Source organism: Talpa occidentalis, unplaced genomic scaffold (assembly GCF_014898055.3).
Source record: "Talpa occidentalis isolate TD23 unplaced genomic scaffold, MPIMG_talOcc4v2.1 talOcc4.5, whole genome shotgun sequence".
NCBI lineage: Eukaryota > Metazoa > Chordata > Mammalia > Eulipotyphla > Talpidae > Talpa > Talpa occidentalis.
The window spans coordinates 80,458,051-80,481,263 of record NW_023604861.1 but is presented as its reverse complement, the minus strand read 5'-3'; the positions used below and the strand labels follow the sequence as shown (position 1 = coordinate 80,481,263).

The following is a 23,213-nucleotide window of genomic DNA, read 5'->3' as shown; positions in this document are numbered from 1 at the left end:
ATTCCCTTTTTTCCTTAATGGAAGCAGTATTTGTCCGTTTACACCTGTCTAGGAACCTGTCTTTTTCTCCCCTTTGCTAATTTCAAAGGTTTAAGCAGTTATCAATTGTTGTCTGTATTAAACAAAGATAACATAGGAATGTGATCTGACTTGGTTGGGGGGGGGGTGGTGGGAAGCTCAGTCATGTGAGGGTCTTTTTTTTTATTTAAATATTTTATTTTATATAATTCTTACATCTTTTTTCATCTTTGCACAATGTATGCATTTCCATTTTGATTATATTCCCCATAGCATTGCACCTCCCCCCTTATTTTGACTCGAGTCCTCCCCCCCCCCATGTGTCTCTGGTTTAAAATCAAAATCAAAATCAAAATCAGCAAGCAACTATAAACGTGAGGGTCTTTTGAGGCACTTGAGTCTGACTCACATTCTGTTGGTAAAGAAGAAAATGTATGTTTTCAGGATGTTAATGCTATGTGACATCAAGTAGTGACAGCTGAATCAAAAATAACACTAATCCGGGCCTCCCTGGTGGCGCAGCGGGTTGAGGGCCGTGTGGTGAAGCTGTCTGAGGCCTCTGCAGCGCGGGTTCAGTTCCCGGCTGGCCAAGGAGAAACCAATATGGTGTGGCTGTCCTCTCCTGCCTCGCCCCCTGCTCCCCTCAGCAGTGTCTTCGGTCTGTCTGCCTGTTCTGCTCCCTGCTCTGTCTCTGGTGAATTCTCTCACCCTCCTGCGCCTCTGACTGTACCCCAGTTCTTGTATAAATAATCTGAAAAAACCAAACAAACAAAATAACACTAATCCAGCTGAAAGTAGCAAGGTACTAAAGAATACAATACTGTGTTCTGTCCATACAGCCTACATTCTTACTCTTGACTCAGTTTGATTATTTATGTGTGTTGGAAGAATTTATTGTAGAATTCAGTCAAGTGTGTGTACGTTTTTCTTTTTTTCCCCCTGTGCTTAGCTTTAAATACATACCCCTTTATACTTTATATATTACTTTCATCTGTACCTTTAAAAAGTCCTATGCTTGTTAGTTATTTAGCACATCTTTATGTTAAAGTGAGACTGTTAATGGTTATTAGGATTTTTATCTTTGTTAGTTTTCTGCAGTTTTACTTAGGTTTTGAGTATCTCCTTCCAACTTTATTTTCATTAAGCCATGTGAAGTTTTAAAAACGGGAAGTTTTTCAGAAACATCGTATCATGTTGCAGTAAACATACTCTCTCATTTAAATCCCACAAATGCCTCACAAGATACCTAGCTACTGCTTTATCACCCTTTGTCGCAGTTAAATTTCTCTCTCACGTGAACTACTTCTGTAACCTGCTTGATGCTTTTCGTTTTGCCTTTAGTTTCTTTCTTCATTCTTGCCTTTCATATTGTCCTTAGAGTTTTTCTTCTGAAAAGGAACTCTGGTGTCATTGCCTTATTTAAAACTCAATGCTACTGAAAAATATGGCACTTATATTCTGATCCTTATTTCTAACCATCTTTATGCTATAACCAAATCAAACTGGTTCTCAGATGCCTCATCCTTTTTCTCTTATTGGTGCTTGTGTGTGTGTGTGTGTGTGTGTGTGTGTGTGTGTGTGTGTGTGTATGTGGGCATTCCCCCCCACCCCTCCCAAAATATATTTCCTTTTACTCTGCCTGGTATGTATCAACATCCTGTTCCAATGGCATTCTGTGAAAACTTTCCCAACTTTCCCATGCAGTTAGTGACCATCTATAACTAACTTTCATTATGGTAGTCTTATATTTCATAGTGTTTATTTGCCTCCCCTCCTAAGCTTTGGGCTTCTAGAGCAGGTGGTGCATTGTTATTCATCCTTATAAAGCCAGTTCCCACAGTATTGTCTCTCATACGATGTAAATATAAATGATGGATGGGTAAATAGGTACTTGTCCTGCTGGCTTGGAAAGCCAGAGGAGGTGTAACTGAGTTAGTTAGGTTATATTTATCCTCTCAGCCTGAGGAAGTCTTTGAAAGTTCTGTGAATGAACAGTTAGGGAACAGATGTGTGTTACACATGATGAGAAAGCTACTGGAAAGAAAGCTGCTGTTGATTCTAACAGTTATAGAATTTTTATGCATCAAGATTATTTTACATATTTGAGTAATGTGTCAATTCACATGTGTTGTAAAGTGGCAATATTTTTCATAAGAAAATAAAGGAAACTCAAGATTTATAAATGGCAGTTTTGTTTACTTAAACTAATTTATCTTAAAATTTTTAGTTCTACAGATTCTAGAACAGGTGATAAAATGAGACTTTAATTTGAAATCCTTGGCTTCTTTAATATACTTTTATGTTCCTCTATTACAAATGCCACACATAATATTAGCTACAGAGACAAAGGAAAAAATGATATAGCCCCAAAGACTTCACTCCTTGTGTCAGACATATGGAGAGAAAATTTATAATTCAGTATATAGTAAGTGCTTCAGTAGAGCTATTTAAGGTATTAGAGTTCTTCTGTGCACTCTGTCCAGTTTGAACTTACATGTAGCAGCTATTTGGGCATTTTATTACTCATTCTAGTCATATTATTTATCTCATAAAGTTAGATTATGTCAAGCAATCATTTAAATGCTGAGAGATTATTACAATCATCTTGTTGATTTTGTTGCTTTTAATGAATTTTGTTTGATATGATAAGACATAATACGATGTGGTGTAACAAGCATGGGATGTAGAATTAGAAGATCTATATTGGAGTACCTTGATTTTTTTTTTTTTTTTTGGTATGTATCATGTCTGTAAAATGGCCATAAGCCTGCCTGATTCAGAATTCTTGTACATCTTGGATAAGGGAAATATTTAAGATGCTTGATAAATTCCAAAATGCTGTTAATAAAATTACAAATTAGTAAAGCTTTTACTTTAAAAAAAAATCCCTTAGGAAACTACAGTAACTAGTAGAGCATACTGTTGACATAAAAGTAGACATGTCAATCAGTGAAACAGAATGGAGAGCACAAAAATAAGCCCACACATAGATGGTCAATTAATTTACAACAATTGAGCCAAGACTATACAATAGGAAAAGGACAATCTTCCGTAAGTGGTGGTGAGAAAACGGGCCAGCCACATTTATATGTATGAAACTGGCCCACTAAAATGAATTAGACTTGAATATAGTACCTAAAACCATAAGACTCCTAGAAGAAAAACGTAGGCAGTAAGCTTCATAATGTGGGTCTTGGTGATGTTTATTTTGGATTTAATACCAAACTAAAAGGCAACAAAGCAAGAATAAACAAGTGGAACTACATCAAACTAAAAAGTTCTGTACAGCAAATAAAACCATTAACAAAATGAAAAGGCATCCTACTAAATGAGAAAAATATTTGCAAATTCTATCTGATAAGTGGTTAATATCCAAAATATGTAAAGAACTCACCCAATTCAATAGCAGAAAAATACCAAACTATCCAATTAAGAAAATGGGCTGAGGATCTGTATAGACACTTTTCCCAAACACGACATACAGATGGCAAGTAGGTTTGCACTAATCATCAGGGAAGTGCAAATCAAAACCATAGTAAGGTATCAGTTACACCTGTTGGAATGGTTATCAAAAGACAAGAAATAACACATGTTGGAGAGGATGTGGAGATAAAGGAGCCCTTCTTTCTGCACTATTGTAAATTCATGCAGCCACTGTGGAACAGTACGACGGTTCCTCAGACAATTAAAAATAGAACTACCATATGATCCAGCAATTACAATTCTAGTTATTTACTTGCAAAGGAAAATACTAATTTGAAAAGATAGATGCACCCCATGTTCATTGCAGCAACATTTACAATTGCCAAGACATGAAATGACTTGAGTCTCCATCCATGTTTGAATGAAGAAAGGAAAGAAATACATACAATGGAATATATTTAGCTATAAAAATGGATAAATCTTGCCTTGGGACAAGATGGGTGGACCTTGAGGGAACTATGATGAATGAAATAAGTGAGACACAATATTAAATACAACACGAGCTCACTTAACATGTATAAACTCAAACAAAACCCCCAAAATGGGAACTCACAGATTCAGAGAACAGATTGCCAGAAGAGGGGATTGGTGAGACTTGGGGATATTGGAGTGAAGAGTGTGGTCAGAAGGTACAAACTTCCATTTATAAAGTAGTTAAGTCCTGGGGATATAACGTACAGCATGATGACTGGTTAAATTAATATTGTATTTTGAAAGTAGCTAAGAGAGTAGTTCTTAAAAATTCTCATCACAGCAAGGAAAGTAATTGTTGATGATGGATGTTAACTAGACTTCCTGTGATCATTTCTCTGTATATACAAATAGTGAATCATTGTTTCATATACCTGAAACAAAGAAATCCTTTTTTAAAAAGAACAAGCCAAGATGGGGTATTGTCTATGCATTGTTGGATGTCTTTAAGGCCAGTTCCAACAGGAGACTCTGAGACTAGTTCCAGTGGGAGGCCTCCCCACACCTCCCTGTAATTTCTCAGACACCACCAGACTGAGGATTCAGCCCAATCTGACACTCTACTAGGAAATACCAGGTTCTACAGGTAAAGGTCTTACTCTCTCAAGACCAATCTCCATTTCATTCAGATACCTGAAGCAAACACTGGTCTCCCAGGCTTCTGACCATAGGTTAAGGACTGGAGGTTTCCCACAACCCCCTCAGAGTTCAGGTGCCTGTCTCAAGCCCATATTATTATCTGATGACATACTGACTGTAAATCAGTGTCCTAGTACACACTTTCAGCTTCAGTTAATTTGCCGTAATTGCGTGCAGAACTTAGAAAATCTGTCTATTCACAAGATCGCCAATTTATTACAAAGGCTACTGAAAAGTATGAATCAACAGACAGAAGGAAGAGATACATAGAGCAAGGTATGGAGAAAAGGTATTAACTTCCATGTCCTCTCCAAGGGGGCCATTCTACTGAAAATTTCTGTGTTCAACAGCCCAGAAGCTCTGGATCTAGTCCTTTCATTTTTATGGAGGCTTCATTATGTAGCTACAGCTGATTAACTCTTTAACCTTTGGGAGTTGAATAACTGCATCTAGCCCCTTTTCCTTCCCTGGAGGTCAGGGGTTGGGACTGGAAGTTCCAACTCTACATTCATCTCGGTTTCCCTGACAACCAGCCCCCATCCTTGGTGTTTCCCAAATTTGCATTCACTAAGAGTAAAATAAAGCTTTAGCCTACTAAACACTATAAACACTAAGGAAATTTCAAGTATTTCTAGATGCTGTGAACCAAAAACTACAGATGAAGAACAAATATGTTTGCAGAACTTTTCCATTCGTACACCTTTATTTCATCTGTTTTGAGATCGTTCTCTAAATTATAGTTATTAAAAAGTTTCCTGCTTTGTTTTGGGATTGTATGTTTTTAAATACAGTACCAAATTTACTTCCTACAAAAGTTGTTGAACAATCTCCATGTAATAGTACTCTATTTTCTGTTCTACTACTACTCCTGTTTTCAGCTCTCTTCACCTATCTTGCACCCTCTTATTGTTATGTGTCTGTGATTTAAAACTGCTAGGCCAGTGTGACTTGGCAGTAACATGGCACTTGAGTTTAAGTGTTCTGAGAAGGAAATGATTTCATTAACTGTGTCTCTTATAATATAGAAAGGGTGTGACAGTGATATATTGGTAAGATTACTATAGAAATTATATTAGTTTGAGCTCAAATTTGTTACAGTAAATCTCAGCCTGTAAGATTGTTTTAAAGATACTTTTGTAGGACTAGTTTTGATAATTGCTCTTAGTATAGCACCCTGCATAATTTAGAGTTGTTACTGATCAAAATACAGTTATACCTTGTTTTTAAATATACAACTCATATCAAATCTGAACCTACCACAAAAATGGAAGTAATAATTACTATATGACTCTTTTCACTCCTTCCTACTTAAATATTTTCCTTATATGACTTTTAGAACCATATCAGAATGTGAACCATAATAGAACTAAAGTAATATATATATATGTTCTATTATAGTATATAAGCATGAAAGAATAACATAAAGCTATAGTAAAATATTAAACTATTAGATTAGAACCATATTCACTGTTTCTCTTCCTGAATTTAATAATTTCCTTCGTTTTTCATGAATTCCACTTCTAATTCTCTAATAGTGCTTTATCATTTTAATTTTATTTTCCTCTTCATATGAACTCTTTTGAAAAGATGATTTTATACTAATAATTTCCAAAATCACATCTCCAGTCATGGTCTTTACCCTGATCCCAAGTTCTTTAGTTGCTGGTTGCGTCTACATGGATCTCCAGAAATGTTTAGTTTCAAGCTAACCTATTTGGGGGACCTGAAAGTCTGCAGTGTTAATACTTTGATCATGTCTGGCATATTGCATTGTATATGCATGACAGGTCCCCTGTTCTTCACCAAAGACTCCATAAATAGCAGGCTCTTGCCCTCTTTTCTCTCAGAAAAAAATACTTCAGTATATTAATAAAATAAGCAAACTGATACAAATTCACATAGTATACATTTTGTTCAGGCAGATCAGGAAAGTTGTAATTAGGTGTTAAGGATTAATCTTCGTGTAAAATAAAAGATAAATAAATAGATTACATAGAAGTTAAGAACTTTTCTTCATCAAAAGAGACTGTTAACCATTCTCTACTAGAAGGATATAAGGCTCCTGGGGAACTGCTGATTTTAGGAAGGAGCAGGGAAAGTATGCTGAGGTTGGGACATGGTGTGGGCCAGAAGGGGAAGGAGGCCCCCAGAGCTGGGGCCCTGTTCAGGACATGGGCCCCTACAGGCGGGGGAGGGGAGGCTCCACCCACCAAACATGAGGTATCGGATTAGATAATGATGGTAAAGCACTGGAAACCACTGAAATAAAATCCATGCATCCACATTGAAATCTATAAATATAGAAACAGACAAGAGGAAAGCCTGTTTCCTTATGGGAGAAAGCCAAATAATGTCCTAGAATGAAGGAGTCAGAAAACTACAAAATGTCAGTTTGTCAGTTACATCGTGGTCCATAACTAATTGCCCCAAAGTGTAACTGCTTAAAATCATACAAGCTTCTGTGAATTTAGTTGGGTTCTCTGCTTTGAGACCACCCAGAAGGCTGAAATCAAGGTGTCAGTCTGGGTTGTGTCTCATCTGAAGGTTTAACTGGGAAGGACTCACTTGCACTGTCATTGTTTGTGGGCAGCCTATACTTCCTTTTTTTCTGATGACTGGAGACCATCTTCAGTTTCTTGCTATGTGAGCTTCATCCAAACATGCAAGCTGGAAAGTTCCAGTATTAATGTCACCATATTTTGTGTGTCTTCTTCCCTGTGATATTTTGTAACTTAATCACAGAAGTGATATTCCCTTCATGTTCCCATATTCTGGTAGTTAAAAGCATTACACAAGGACCGGGATTATACTATGTTGTGAATTCCAGGAGGTGAGGAATATTTTAAGGCTGGTGATTACAACAGTCATCATAATGTAATTTCTCAGACAAGAGTCATCAATGGATGTTAAAATGAGTGGGTGAAAATTTGAGTAGTAACTTGGATATTTACATAGTTTAAAAATATCCCCCCATAAGATGCTTATTAAATACAAAGGGAGAAATGTAACTTTACAATGGAGAAGCCTGGCAGACTTAACTAAATGATCAGTAATGGAAAAAAAAAATTGTATTATCTGCCTTCTGATATCTCAGAAGAACACATCACCACCTCTATGGCGTTCTACCAGGGACATATAATCTGAATCGAATTATGAGGAATCATCAGGCAAATACATTGTGGGACAGTCTACAAATAATTGCCCCCATATTTTTAAGTGTCAAAATCATGAAAGATATAACTAGATTGAAGAATTCTTTAATTAAAAGCACACTAAAGAGAAAAATGACAAATACAACACATGATCCAGAATTTTCTTCTTTCACTCTAAAGAATACTATTGGGACATCTTTGTGTGCAATAGAAAAATATAGAATATTATGGAACAGTTATAGAATACTTTTAACAAGTAGAGTATATTGATAGTTTGCTGGTTCTATTGCTGTATTGGACTGGTTAGTTTCTCTTCACGTTCTTTGAGTGTTGATTTTTCCCTATTGATGAAATTTATATATTTAGATTGAATCAGTAGTTTTCACAGTGGTTCTTAAGGGCCTGGAAATCCCTAAAGCCCTTTCAGGGAGTCCATAATGTCAAATAATAACACTGAAACAGTATTTTATTCACTGTGTTTACATTTGCACAGATGGTGCCCACATAGTGATTGGTAAAACTGTTGATACTTTATGAATCATAACAGTAGCACCATGCTATACTACTGGTCATTGTAATTCTTTACTGTCATGCAGTTGCACTTTTAGAAAACATTAGTTTCACGTAGGAATATCCTTGATAAAGCAATAAAAAGTATTTATCCATTTAGTGCTTCTATTTTTAATATTCCATATAATGAAATGATAAATGTATAAAGCACTACTTCTGCATACTGAAAGCAAGCTGAACTAGCTGCCTTTTTCATAGAACACTAAACTATATGAGAACTGATAAAATCTGGTCATGCACACTTAAGTATTGGCAGGTATTTTCTCAATAATAAATAGCAAGCCTGTCACTTTAAGGAAGACATCTGACGCATATGAAACATGAAAAAATAGAAAACCATATCAGATATAATAGGAGATATAAAGAACCAAATGGTAATTTTAGAACTGAAAATTAAACTAGCAAACAGAATAGCTTAGTGAGCTCAACAGCTGAACAGAGCACATAGAGGAAAGAATCAGCAAACTGGTAGATAGAACAAAAGAAATTACTCAACCTAAATAGTGGAAAGAAAATAAACTGGCAGTAGTCCACACAGCTTCAGAGAACTGTGGGACTATGCAAAAGATTTAACACTTATTATGTTGAATTCTCAGAAGAGGAGGAGGAAAGAGGGTGGGTTTGAAGAAGTACTTAAAGAAGTAGTGTCTCAAAATTTCCCAGATTTGGCAGAACATACAAACCCAAAGATTCAAGAATGTAAACAGTAAACAAGATAAACCCATAGAAGTCTGTACCAAAACACTGCAAAGTCAAACATCCAGAAACTAAAGACAAATGTTGAAATCAGCACAGGAGAAATGACACTTTATATAGATGGGAAAAACGGTTCATGTCAGGTTTCTTATGAGAAACCATGGAAACCAGAAAGAAGTGACATATTTCAAGTGCTAAAAGAAAATGACTCTCAGCTCAAAACCATATATCCAGAGAAAAATGTCCTTTTGAGATTAAAGGGAAATCAAGGCTTTTGCAGATGAAGGAAAACTAAGGGAATATGTTGTTGTCAGGCTTAGCCTGAAGGAATGACTAAAAGAAGTCTGAAAAAGAAAGGAAACAATAAAAGAAGGAATCTTGGAACATCAGGAAGGAGGAAAGAATGATTCGAAATATGAAAGTATGGGTAAATGCAATAGATTTTCCCTTCCAATTTTGAGGTTTTTTTAACTATATTTGAAGCTAAAACTACAATATTGATGTGGTCCCTAATTGTATGTAGAGAAAATATTTAGGATGGTTTTAAGGAAAAGGTAAATTGATGACACTGGTGAAAAGTTATGTATGTAATATATATGAATGCATAGAGCAACCATTAAGAAAGATATATAAAGGCATGAAAATACTAGATAAATCAAGATGGAATTTCCAAAAGTCTTCAAATAATCCACAGGAAGGCAAGGTAAAACAAATCAAAGACAAAACAAAAAGGAGAAAATGGCATGTTAAACCCCATCATACCCATAACAATATTAAATATAAATGATCTATTTTTTTTAAAGATTTAATTGTGCATACAAGAGCTGGGGTGTAGACCAGAGATGGGGGGGTGGTGAGAGGATTCACCAGAGATAGAGTGGGGAGCAGAACAGGCAGATTGACTGAAATATACTGCTGAGGGGAGCAGTGGGCAAAACAGGAGAGGTCTGCTGTGTATGTGGGTCAGATCTCTGGCCAGGGATAGAACTCGTACTGCAGTGGCTGTGAATAGCTTCCAAGTGCTGCATCTTAACCCCTTGCACCACCAGGGAGGCCCAAACATAAATGATCTAAATACACCAGTTAAAATGGAGACATCGGCAAAAATTAATAGCATGCTCAACTCTGTCATTTCCATAAGAACCTCACTTCAGTCATGATATAGGAAGGTTGAAAGTAAGAGGAAGAAAAAATTAATCCAAAGAAAGCAGGAATGACTTTATTACCAAATAAAGTAGACCTCAAGGCAAAGAAAATTAGTGAAGATAGTGAATGGCCATTGTATGAGCATGGGAGGATAAATCCAAGAAGACAGAAATCTTAAATGTGTTTGTGTCATACAACAAAACTGCAAAATATAAGAAGCCAAAACGGATAGAACTAAGTGGAGAAACAGATATATCCAAAATTGTTGTTGGAAATTTTAGCACCTGTTTCTCAACGAGTGATAGAACATCCAAGCAGAAAATCAGCAAGGAAATAGCATTGAACAACATAATTAGCCAAGTGTCTAATTGACATTTATAGGCCTCTCCAACAAACAGTAGTGGAATAGACCACCTTTTCAAGTCCCCACAGACTGTATGCTAACATAGGCTATATCCTGAGCCATAAAAACAAACCTCAACAAAATTAAAAGTATTGAATTCTTATGAAATGAGTTCTTTGACCTTATTGGAATCAAATCTGATGAAGATCACTGGAAAATCTGGAAACACTTGAAAACTAAATAGTATACCTCTAATCAGTGGGTAAAAGGAGGTCTCAATGGAAATAAGAATACTTTGAATTGAATGGAAAGAATATAACTGAAATTTGTGGGACACACTTCAAATTGTGCTGGGAGGGATATTTACAACACTGAATGCATGCTTCAGGAATGGAGAAAGTAAAGCAGAATTTGTCCAAAGCAAAAAGGAAGATAAAACCAATCGCTGAAATTGGAAAAGAAAAAAATAGAGATAATCAATGAAATAGCACGTTCTTCTTTTTGAATACTTTTTGCTAGTAAATTTACTTCTAGCAGCCTGGGAGGAATGAAAGAACCAAATTACCACTATCAGGAGATAAACAAAGGGTATTGCTTATAGACCCTGCAGACATGTAAAGATAAGGTAATACTAGGAATGGCTCTGTATACATAAATTTGACTTTTTTTTTTTTTTTTTTTTTTGGTGGGACCCTCGCCGGTGACCGGGGATCGAACTGGCACTGCAGAGGCTGCGGGCAGCCTCGCAACCCAGCGCTCAACCGCTGCGCCACCAGGGGAGGCCCAAATTTGACAACTTTTATGCAGTGAGCCAGTTCTTTAAAAATATAAGCTACTATACCTCACCCATTATGAAATACATAAGTTGAAAAGCCCCATAGCCATGATAGCAAAATGAAAGAAAGAAAAAAGAAAACTGTATGGGAAGAAAACCTGTTGCCATTTGCAGATGGCATGATTCTCAGATAGAAAATGCTGAGAAATCGACCTAAAAACCTTAATAACTAATAAATGAGTTCCACAAAATTGCAGATGCCAGATAAATATACAAAAAAATTATGGGTAACACTGAGTAACATTGAAAATAGGTTTGGTAGTTTAGGTGCAATTTAATGGGAGAGATATTTTTAACTTAAAATTAATAGATATGATTATATCAGACTCCATTACTGCAATAGGATGTTTAAAATAGTTGACGTATTGTGTACCTTTAAACTTTTGTTAGATGAATTCAAGAAATTTACAGGGTAGAATTATGACAACAGTGGGCTAGAAAGTTAGTTTTTTTCCCTTCTGAAATCATTTGACAAGAAGATTTATTGACTACTATTGGGAAAGTAGTTGCTTTTTTTTTTTTAAAGATTATTTATGCATACGAGAACTGGGGTACAGGCCAGAGATTTGGGGGTGGTGGTGAGAGGATTCACTGGAGACAGAGTGGGGAACAGAACAGGCAGATTAACTGAAATACACTGCTGAGGGGAGCAGCGGGCGAGTTAGGAGAAGTCTGCTGCACCTTGTGGGTTGCTCCTGGCCGGTGATCAAACTTGTGCTGCAGTTGCTGCGGATAGCTTCATAGTGCTGCTCATAGTGCTGCGTCTTAACCCCTTGCATCACCAGGGAGTCCCGAAAAGTAGTTGCTTTTTAACGACACAATATCCACAAAATGGTTGTTGCTATAGCTAGGATCCTATTTAATTTATATTTTTAGCAACTTGTACTTCTGAGATGTAGTAACTTTTCCTTCCTTACACTGGCTTATCAAAGAAAATAATGGAAAGTTAGGCATATTTTATTTGGGAAAATATCTCTCTGACCATCAGGATGCTCTTTAAAAAGGAGTTTCTTGACACAGCTGTTTTCTCTCCCTTTCTCAACCCCCTCTCTTCCACGTTTAAATGTCTAGCATTTTTATTAGCAGTCAGAAAGTTAATAAAGCTTAGAAGGATCCTTTAAACTAATCTTTATTTTTTCCATGGAGAAGTCTGTGTAGATGGAGGGGTGCTTGTGGACTCAGGGCTTGATAGAGTTTTGCCCCTGAAAATTTGATTAACAGTACTCATTTTTCCTTTTCCTATGATCTGTTCACTTCCTTTCCTCCAAATTCACCCCCTCTACAGTTACATACCATGTTGTATATTTCTAAGAATAAGGTATAGCCATTCTAGTGCTATTTTTTTAGAATGGTCAGTGATTTTACACTAAGAAAAAAACCAAGGATTTTATTATAGTAATTACATTCATTATTGAGATGTTGGCATTTTTGCCTTTCAGGAGATAAAAATATTTGCGTTGATTCCTAAGAACTTTTCCTTCAAGTTCATATTATTCAGTATTATTTTAAAACCTAGGATTCTCAAATTTGGAACACATTAAATGAATAGGAATAGGAAAATATATTCTAAAGAAACTTTCTGGCAAGGAAATGAAAATATTTTTGGATCTCTTACCTCATTTTGTTTAGTTAGTTTGATCTTGAAGTGTCAAGATGTGAGAAAAAACTAAATTTTATAGATGCATACTGTAAAGTGTAGAATATTTTCAAAGGACATGCTATCAGAATATTTGGACATTTATCTTTAGTAGACTTTAGGAGGTGACAACAATGTCTCATTTGATTATAGGCTCCCCTTCTGAACCATAAATATTCAGTATTACGGTTTGTATATTTAAATTGTATATCAATCAAGATGCTTAATTAGATACTCGTTAGGAAAAGTAAGAATCCAGAAAGTGAAAATCTAACGTTTTTCCATAACTGTACTTTTAAGGATTTATTGAGTGTCCTATCATACCTTAATCTAACCATATTTTTAAATACATTAATTCTTAAAATTCCACTTAACTAAATTCCTTAAGGCTGTCTAGGTTTTTTTTGGTTTTTTTTTTAAAGATTTATTTATTTATTTTTACAAGCACTGGGTACAGTCAGAAGTGCGGGAGGTTGAGAGAATTCACCAGAGCAGGGAACAGAACAGGTAGACTGACGAAACACACTGCTGAGGGGAGCAGTGGGCGCGGCAGGAGGTCTGTCCGCCATGTGGGACCCTCGGCGGTTGGCCAGGGATGGAACCTGGGTTGGCCGGGGATGGAACCTGCGCTGCAGAGCTGCGGGCAGCTTCGCAGCCCAGCGCTCAACCGCTGCGCCACTGGGGAAGCCCAAGGCTGTCTAGGTTTTTATAGTGTACTTATAAGATTCTTCTTTAAATTAGAATAGTATTAAATCTGGCAAAGGCTATCGTAAAACAATGATTGTCTTCATGGAGTTTAAATCTGAGAAGGGTTAGTAAAGAATGAAAATTTAAGAGTCACAAAAACTATATCTGAATAGTTTCTCATTTCTCATACTGCAAGATTAATCTGAAAATATGTAATTTGTTGTTTGGAAATATGTATCTTAAAAAGAAATATTAATATAAGTTTTGTGTTGTGATTGATAGTATGAAAGGAAACTTACTATTTTAAAAAAGCAATGAGATTTTTGTTTTTTTTTTAAACTAGAAACAGGTCTGTATGTTATGAAGCAACTCCATTATATTTGAGACTCCTTAGCGAATTTTAAAGATCAGCTTTAGAGTATTAAAAATTGGCTTTATTGAGATATAATTTGCATATAGTAAAATTAACCCATTTCAAGTGTACAGTTAATGTGCTTAACAAATGTATATAGTTTTGTAAGCAAAATCAAGATGTAGAGCCTGTTATCCTAAAGGACAAAGGGGACAGCACATTTGCATTCACCCCCTACTTCTGGCAATTCCTAATCTTTAGTTAACTATAGTTAACTTTTTTAGTATTGATATTGGAATCATGCTGCTTGTATGTGGTTTCCTAGCATATTGCTTTTGAGATTAATTTATAGTTTGTATCAGTAATCTTTCACTATTTGTTACTGAGTACTTCATTGTCTGGATACACTACAGTTTATCTTTTTGACAGTTGATGGACATTTGGAATATTTCATATTTGGTCTATTAATAATAAAGCTCCTATGGACATGTGTACAAATCTTTTTGTGGACATATTTTCATTTCTGAATATGTTAAACTTAGTACCAAAGAATTCATCAAACTTCTTCTAAAATGGCTGTACTATTTTGAGTCCACCAGCAATATATAAAATTTTCATTTGATTCACATCTTCACTGACACTTATTATGTAAATAAATTTACTTTTAGCTACATATACTGGATGTCTGGTTGTTATTTTCTATTGCTGGGTACAAATACCGTTTGCTTAGTGACTTAAAGCAGCATCTATTTATTATTTCATAGTTCTGAAGGTCAGAAGTTCAGCATGAGACTGTACTATCCAGGTTTTCAGCCATCCTGAGTTCTTGTCTGGAGCTTTTAGTAAGATTCTGTTTCCATATAAAGTTTAGAACCAGCTTGTTGAGTTCTATTAATTATCATACTGGGATTTTAATTGGAATTGTTTTCTCTCTACGGCTCAGTATGGGAGAAATTGTCATCTTAACACTGAGTCTTCTGGTTTGTGAATATCTCTGTGTTTTTAGACAATCTTTAATTTCTTTTAGCTATTTTTCAGTCTTCATTGTTCAGTCCTTACACATATTTTATTAACTTCATCCTTAGGTATTTTGTATTTTTGATGATTTTCTAAATGGAGGTATTTTTTTTAATTTTCTAATTTCATGTTCTTTCCAGAATATAGAAATACATTTGATTTTTGTAGATTGACTTTGTATTCTGTGACCATGCTTCCTTCATCAGTTCTGATAACGTCTTTTGTTTTTGTTTAGGATGTGTGTATATAAACAGTCATGTCATATGCAGGTTAAGGTAGTATAACTTTTTCTCTCCAGTCTTTATGCTTTTCATAACTTAATGCACTGGTACAGATATCCTTTTCTTGTTACTGATCTTAGAGAGAAGGCATTCAGTCTTTCACCATAGTTAATGTTTAGTTGTAGGTTTTTTGTAGATAGCCTTTATAGATTGTGGAAGAATCTTAGTTTGCTGAGTTGTTCTTGTTTTGTTATGAGCGTTTTCTTTTAAATTTGTCAGATATTTGATGAAATTTTGTTGAGATGACCATGTGGTGTTTTAGCATTTTGTCTTTTTTGTCTGCTCATGTAGTGAATCACATTGTTTTTCAAAATTAAACCTGTCTTGCATTGCTGGGATAATACTTAGTTAACTGTGCTATATTTTATTCTTTTAAAATTTTTAAGGTCTTAATTTGCTCAAATATTGTTAAGGCTTTTGTATCCATAGTCATGAAGAAATATTTGTGTATAGATTTCTTCTTGCTAATGTCATGGTCTGATTTCTGCGTCAGGGTAATGCTGGCTTTATAAAATGAGTTAAGAATTACTCCCCTGCTTTCTGAAGGAACTGTAGAATTGATGTCTTTGGAATTGGAATATACAGTAGGATTGACCAGTAAAGCCATCTAGATCTGTAGTTTTCTTTTTAGGAAGATTTTTAAACTACAAATTCAATTTATTTTAATAGCTTATAAAGCTATTGAACTTTCATCTTTTTTAACGAATGAATTTTGGTAGAGTCTTACCTTTCAAGAAACTTCATTTCACCTATGTCATAAAATTTATTTTTGTGCATTGTTTAGAATAGCCCCCACCCCTTTTTAAAGGTCTGTAGGCTTTGTAGTGATTTATCTGGGGAGGGGATTATTTAGTGACCTTCTTCCAAAAATGAATTTTGGTTTTATTAACTTTTTTTGTTTGCATTCTGTTTCATTAATTTTTGACCTTCCCCCCCTTTTCCTTAAAATACTCCTTAACCTGAATCCCGTAAGTTCTGATAGGGTCTGTTTTCACTCTTTTCAAAATAATTTCTAATTTCGCTTATTGTCATTTCTTCTGTAATTTGGGTTATTTAGAATTGTGTTGTTTTATTTCCAGATATTTCCAAAACTATCTTTCCAGTTTAATTCCATTGTAATGAGAATATTCTGTACGATTTCAAAGTTTTTAAAACTTTTTTTGAGGCACTCAGTATGTCTGTTTTTATGAATGTTCCATATGCATTGAAAAAGAATATTCTGTTTTAGGCCATGTGGGTTTGATAGTGTGTTGTTCAAATCTCCTATAATTTTATTGATTTTTTTTTTTTTTTTTTTTTTGTCTACCTGTTTTCTTTCTCTTACATTTCTGGGACCTAATTGTGCACATGCATGCTGTGTGTGTGTGGGGGGGCAGGTTTACCCACATATCTACAAAATTCTCAGACAATAGCTGGGTGTTGTGTAACTCAGTTATTACACTATCTAGGAATGGCATCAGATTCCACAGTATTCAATTCTGAAAGACTCACACTGTACTACCCCATCCCCAATTCAGGTACTAATAACAAATCCAGGTTGTCATCTTTGCTTTTGACCAACTATGGATTGGAGGTTCCAAAATTCCCCCCTTTGCTTTGATTAATTTGCTTGAATGACTCACAGAACCCAGAGAAATATTTTACATAGAGCAAGGTAGGAAAGGGCATGCCACTCCCAAATCTCCACTTCTTCATCAACCTGGAAACTCTTCAAACCTTCAACCTTTGGAATTTTATGGCAGCTCCAGTACATAGCCATGATTGATTAAATCACTGGTCATTGGTGATTCAGCCTCTGGCCTCTGGGTGTTGGACTGACAGTTGCTTCTTCTGGCAACCAGATCCTATCCTTAAGTACATTCCTATTAATGTAACAAACGACACCTTTGTGTCTCTCTCCTTAAGAAATTCCAAGGGTTTTAGGAGCTCTGAGCCAGGACCTGGTATGAACACCGAATATGTTTCTTATTATAAGTTACAGTATATTTAGGATTATTACATGTTCTTAACAAATTGACTTTTAACGTTATGAAATAGCTCTCTTTATTCCTGATACTATTCCCGTTCTGAACTCCACAGTATCTAGTGTTACTAGCCACTATCTTTCTTTTGATTAGTATTTGTATGGTGTATCTTTTTCTGTTCTATTTTTTTAAAGATTTAATTATTTATGCATACAAGAGCTGGGGTGTAGACCAGAGATGAGGAAGGGTGAGAGGATTCACCAGAGACCGAGTGGGGAGCAGAACAGGCAGATTGACTAAAATACACTGCTGAGAGGAGCAGCGGGTGAGTCAGGAGTGGTCTGCCGTGCCATGTGGATAGCTCCCTGGCTGGGGATTGAACTTGTGCTGCAGTGGCTGCGGATACCTTCATAGGTTGCATCTTAACCCCTTGTGCCACCAGTTGGAGCCCTGTTTTTATTTTTTTAAAGATTAAACCTATTTAAAGTAGGCCTGTTGTAGATAGTAATACGTAGTTGTATCTTCCTAGAGTTTTTAGATTATTTACACTTAACATGATTCTCAAAATGTTAAAGTTACCATCTTGCTATATTAGTTATTCTATATACTTTTCTCATTTGGTTTTTGTTCCTTTTTTCCTATTTATATACCTTCTTTTGGCTGAATATTCTCTATGATATAGTTCATTTTTTATTGGAAATTGGTTTTTCTAGGGTTTAGTGTGCATCTTTAACAGCATGCTCTACTTTTTTTAACTTAATTTTTTTAAAGATTTATTTATACAAGAACTGGAGTACAGTCAGAGGCGCAGACGGGTGAAAGAATTCACCAGAGACAGAGCAGGGAGCAGAACAGGCAGACAGACTGAAGACGCTGCTGAGGGGAGCAGCAGGCAAGACAGGAGAGGTCTGCCGCACCATGTGGGTTGCTCCGTGGCTGGCCAGAAGTCGAACCCACGCTGCAGAGACTGTGGATAGCTTCACAGCACAGTGCTCAACCCGCTGCGCCACCACCAGGGAGGCGTGCATGCTCTAATTTAAATAATGTGTTATTTTTCTGATAGTGTAAGATTTTGACAATATGCGTACATTTTTCTTGCTCATCTTTTGTGATGCTGTTGTATTACATTTTACTTCCGCACATTAAATATCCCACATACATTATTAATGTGTTTGTGTTAAAATAGTCAAGCGTAGACATGTTTACTTACACGTTAACTATTTCTTATAATCTTTATTATACAACTAGATCCAGATTTCCATCTAGCATAATTTTTCTGGCTGGAGAATTTTCTTTTGATGTTTCTTATACTTGTGTGTTTGGAGCCAAGTTCATTTATTTTTTGGTTATTTGGAAAAAGCATTTGCCTTTATATTTCAATGATATTTTTGTTGGGTATAAAATAACATAGGTTGGAATAGCCTTTTGGATATGTGGAGTCTAAGTTTAGAAGTGATCTGAGACATTCTGTGTGGTGGAAAAGACCTAGGTAGGCTGATCGTTGGATCTTATGGTGCTGGCTAGCAGGGAGTGATATAGGAGGAGGATGGAAGTAATCATTTATGAAGAATTGGTAACTTTGAAAAGGTCAATGGACTGGAGAAACAAGAACCTGGTGTCAAAGTCCTTCCAAAACCTACCACCTATCCCTTAGCTCTTGCTTTTAAAATAGTTCCAGCATTAATCATAAAAAATGACAATCCAGGGGCCTCCCCTGGTGGCGCAGCGGTTGGACGCTGGGCTGCAAAGCTGCCCGCAGTCTCTGCAGCTCCGGTTCAATCCCTGACCGCCAGGCGAGAGTCCTACATGGCACAACAGACCTCTCCTGCAGCGCTCGCTGCTCCCCTCAGCAGTGTATTTCATCAGTCTGCCTGTTCTGTTCCTCGCTCTGGCTCTGGTGAGTTCTCTCACCCTCCTGCACTTCTGACTGTACCCAGTGCTTGTATAAATAAATAAATAAAACTTAAAAAAATAAGTGACAATCCAAAGTATCATTATATTCTTTTGAAAGCATTGTAAGAAACACTTACTTTAAAGTAGAGTGGAATAAGTTGAAGGAATATATGAGGCAGTAAAAAGATAGGAATCATGGTAAAATTCTTAAGATCATCTCTGCTCATTAACTTGACATTAGCTTTATTAATATTTCCTATTTCTTCTGCCCTAACCTTAATATATATTTGATATTTAAAGTGACCTAAAATTTAACTAGTTCTAGAAAATTAACTGCTATAATTTGTAAGGAAAGGACTAATTATTGGGACTATGACAAGAATATATTTACCGATAAAGTTTGCATAGAATAAGGGATACTTTTAGGAGTTTAAAAGCCAGCTAGGCCGACTAAAATAGTTTTTTAGGCTGTGTTCAGAAGTTTGTAGAACAGATATATTCAAATATTCAAGTGTTATATCCTTTTGTGCATTTATTGTTAGACATTATTATTAGGTGAAAGGGGACAGAGATGCTTGGTCAACTCAAATTTATCACTGATTTTAAAAACTTAATTTACATTACTTTGAATTATGTGGCTTGTTTTTAAAGATATTTATGATTTTTACCTCTTATAAGTCTGTTGTATTTGGATTCTTTACTGTTTCACATTTAGAACTATTCCTGGTTCTATTATTAATTGAATGGTATGGACTTCCAACCTGGTATTTAACAAGAGTACAGGATTTGGCCAGTTCTGTAGTTTTCCTGGAGTACTTATTTCCCTTAAATTTCACATGGAATCCTGGTGCAGAGGACAGATAGTTGATTTTTTAGAAAGATAGACATTTAAATTATACCAGAACCTACCTGTGAAGTAAGATGTCCATGAAAAGAAAAATCTTGAGTTTAAGCTGTTGGCTGTCTTACATTAACTCACCTTCCTGTTAATGTTTTTATTTCAGTTGCACAGCATATAGGAAATTCTGTTTCAATGCAGGTATAAATGGTAACAGATTTTTTCCCCCTTTATAACAGCTTTGTAATGTCAGAAAACTCTTCAGTTAAATAGGCAGACTGGCAGAACAAGCTTGATTCTGAACTCTATCCCAAAATGAGTTCACCTAGCAAGACAAGTCATAGCATTGACTGTTTCCATTGTGTTAAAATTGATTATATAACATCTGTAGGGTATTAAAATATTTAAAATAAATTTTAATTAAATGTTTTCATAAGCCTTAAATGGCAGCCACCATTCAGACCTGTTTGATTCCAGATGTCTGTCGTATGGTATACTTTTTTCTTACAAAGAGATGTAACTTACATCTATAAACTGCTAAGGGATTGATCACAAAGATCTACAAAGAGAGACCAAAGTGAGCTGAACTATCCAGTCAAAAAAAAAGGGCAGAAGAGCTAAAAAGACTCTTCTCCAGAGAGGAAAGGAAAATGACCAACAGGTATATGAAAAAATGTTCAGCATCACTTATAATCAGGGAAATGCAAATCAAAACCACATTGAGATATCACCTTACACCACTGAGAATGGCACACATTAAAAAAGCAGACAGCAACAAATGTTGGCGAGGATGTGGAGAAAAAGGAACTCTCCTGCACTGCTGGTGGTAATGCAAACTGGTCCAAATACTATGGAAAGCTCTGTGGAGGTTTTTCACACTACTAAAAATGGAGCCACCATATGACCCAGCAATTCTACTCCTAGGATTCTACCAGGGAACACAAAAACATTAATTCAAAAGGGTACCTGCACCCCTATGTTTATTGCAGCACTATTTACTATAGGTAAGATATGGAAACAGTCCAAATGCCCAAAAATAGATGAATTGGATCAAGAAGATGTGGTCTGTGTACACAATGGAATACTATTCAGCAATCAGAAGAGATACTCATGCCATTTGCAGCAACTTGGATGTAGCTGGAAGGGATTATGCTCAGTGAAATAAGCCAGAAGGAAAAAGAAAAATATTGGATGGTTTCACTTATAGGAAGACTATAGGGGAACCAAATGAGGCATCAGGGAAAAAAAAAATCAAAACCCAAAATTAACAGGCAACTAAAAATCAGAGACATTCTGTGGGGAAGGGGAAGGGAGTGGAATCACAGCAGGGGAGGGAAGAGCACAAGTGACTAGTGATGGTGCACTAGTGACCTGGTGGTGGAAATTTATGGGGGACTACACCTGAGAGGAAAAAATAAACATTGTGCAAAAATGAACAATGATATAAAATATATATGAATAAATAAAAGGAAAGATATAACTTACAGATCTAGACACATTAGTTTATGACTTAATTCCCTATATTTTATGATTTAATATTTAAGTTTGATCTTTCAAAGAAATCTGTGCCAACTTTGTGACTTTTTTTTTTTCCCCCCCTCCAGGGAAATGAGGCAAGTTATCCTTTGGAAATGTGCTCACACTGTAAGTCAAATATTCTTATCAAAAATTTCTTTTATTTATACATCTCTGTGTATGAACATGTGTCTTATACCCCTGTGTATCTGTATGTCAAAGTTAGCTCTAAACTATTTAAAATGGGTAGTGAATTTGTTATAGTCTTTCGAGTTGTCAGAATAGGGAAATATTTCTTAATAGGTCTCTTTATTAGTAGTCTCTGTACTATGCTGTCATTACAAATAAATCTCCAAATCTCGATGATTTCACCCAGTAGCAGTTTTGCAGGTTCACAGTGTTTTCAGTAACTTATTTATCTTCATAAACCAAAGTGCCTACTGAAGGCAGAATCCTGGTAGACCAAGCAGCTATTACAAAAGGTCCACAGAAAATGAGTAGTGTAAGACATTGGTGGGCTGGTTATTTCTGACTGTACTGGGGTATGTAAAGAAAGAAAATGACTAGCTTAGAATTCTTGATTCAAGATAGGTCAGAGGACATGGGCAGTTATAAAGATCATAAGGCCTCTTGTGTGGAAGAATGAGATCCTAGAACTCCCAAATCATTCAGAATCTTCCTTGCCTGTTCATTCCTGTTCTATGACGCTGATCCTCCCTTGTTTGGAATGTCTTTACCTGGCAATTCGGTGTCACTTCCTTTTTGTCTTATTAAAACCTCATCTCTGTTGATCATTATTTTTCATTTGTTTAATTTCTTTTCCCAAAACACCAGTTTCTTTTATTCTCACCAATACCTTTGCTTGCTTATGCATTCTGAGTAGACTGTTCTTCTGTCATCTCTTCACTGACAGCTACCATTCAACTGTCAGCATAAATGTCACTGCTTTAGAGATGTTTTCTGTCACTTCCTACTCTCCTCATATTATCCATGATTCTGTTATAAGCAGTACCCTGTTTGTTTGTTTTTAATAGCAGTTAGCATAGACTGAAGTTACTTCTTTGTTAATCCATTTTATCTTCCATTTTGAACTTCTACAATTTCTTAAATATTTTAAAGGTAATACTCTGAACAGTTACCCGTAACTGTTCATCACCATCCCAGATATTCACATTTTATGTTAGTATTTCTGTTCAGGCTTTCCTTTGTGAATTTCTTACACAGTTACCATCACATGTAGTAGGTATCTATTTCTATTTTAAACTTTAAAAAAAAATGTTCCATCTAGCAAGTTGTTACAACCAAACCTAATTATGACCAGATTAGGGGTTAGTAAACCACTGCTTAACAGTGTTTTTGCTAATTATTTACTTATTGTCTATGGCCGTTTTCATGTTACAATGGCAGAGTTTAATAGTTGCAACAGAGACTGTAAGGTTGACAAAACCTGATTCTGAGAACTATCAATTCTGTCATTACCTAACAGTTTATGAATTATGGTTCAAGATAGAGTAGTTACAGAGTACTGCTCTGGGGTGTTATCTTGATCTGTGTTTATCTCCGTCAGTTTTATAGTATCTTTAAAATTGTAAGGGTTTCTCTCAAAATTGTGCCTTGTTATTCATTGTTCACTTTGTGAACATTTGCTGGTGGGCAAGAAAGGGGTGTAGAAGTCTG

The 23,213-nt window shown here is 35.7% G+C and overlaps 1 protein-coding gene across 2 annotated transcripts in view; it reads left to right on the top strand.

Annotated features, from left to right (window-relative positions):
* Window positions 1–23,213, top strand: part of PPP3R1 (protein phosphatase 3 regulatory subunit B, alpha) — a 66,330-nt gene that overhangs the window by 17,423 nt on the left and 25,694 nt on the right. For both annotated transcript variants that reach the window (XM_037527515.2, XM_037527516.2), the window contains exon 2: window positions 21,626–21,665. In XM_037527515.2, coding sequence (XP_037383412.1) covers window positions 21,626–21,665 — 40 coding nt within the window. The remainder of the gene's footprint in view (window positions 1–21,625; window positions 21,666–23,213) is intronic.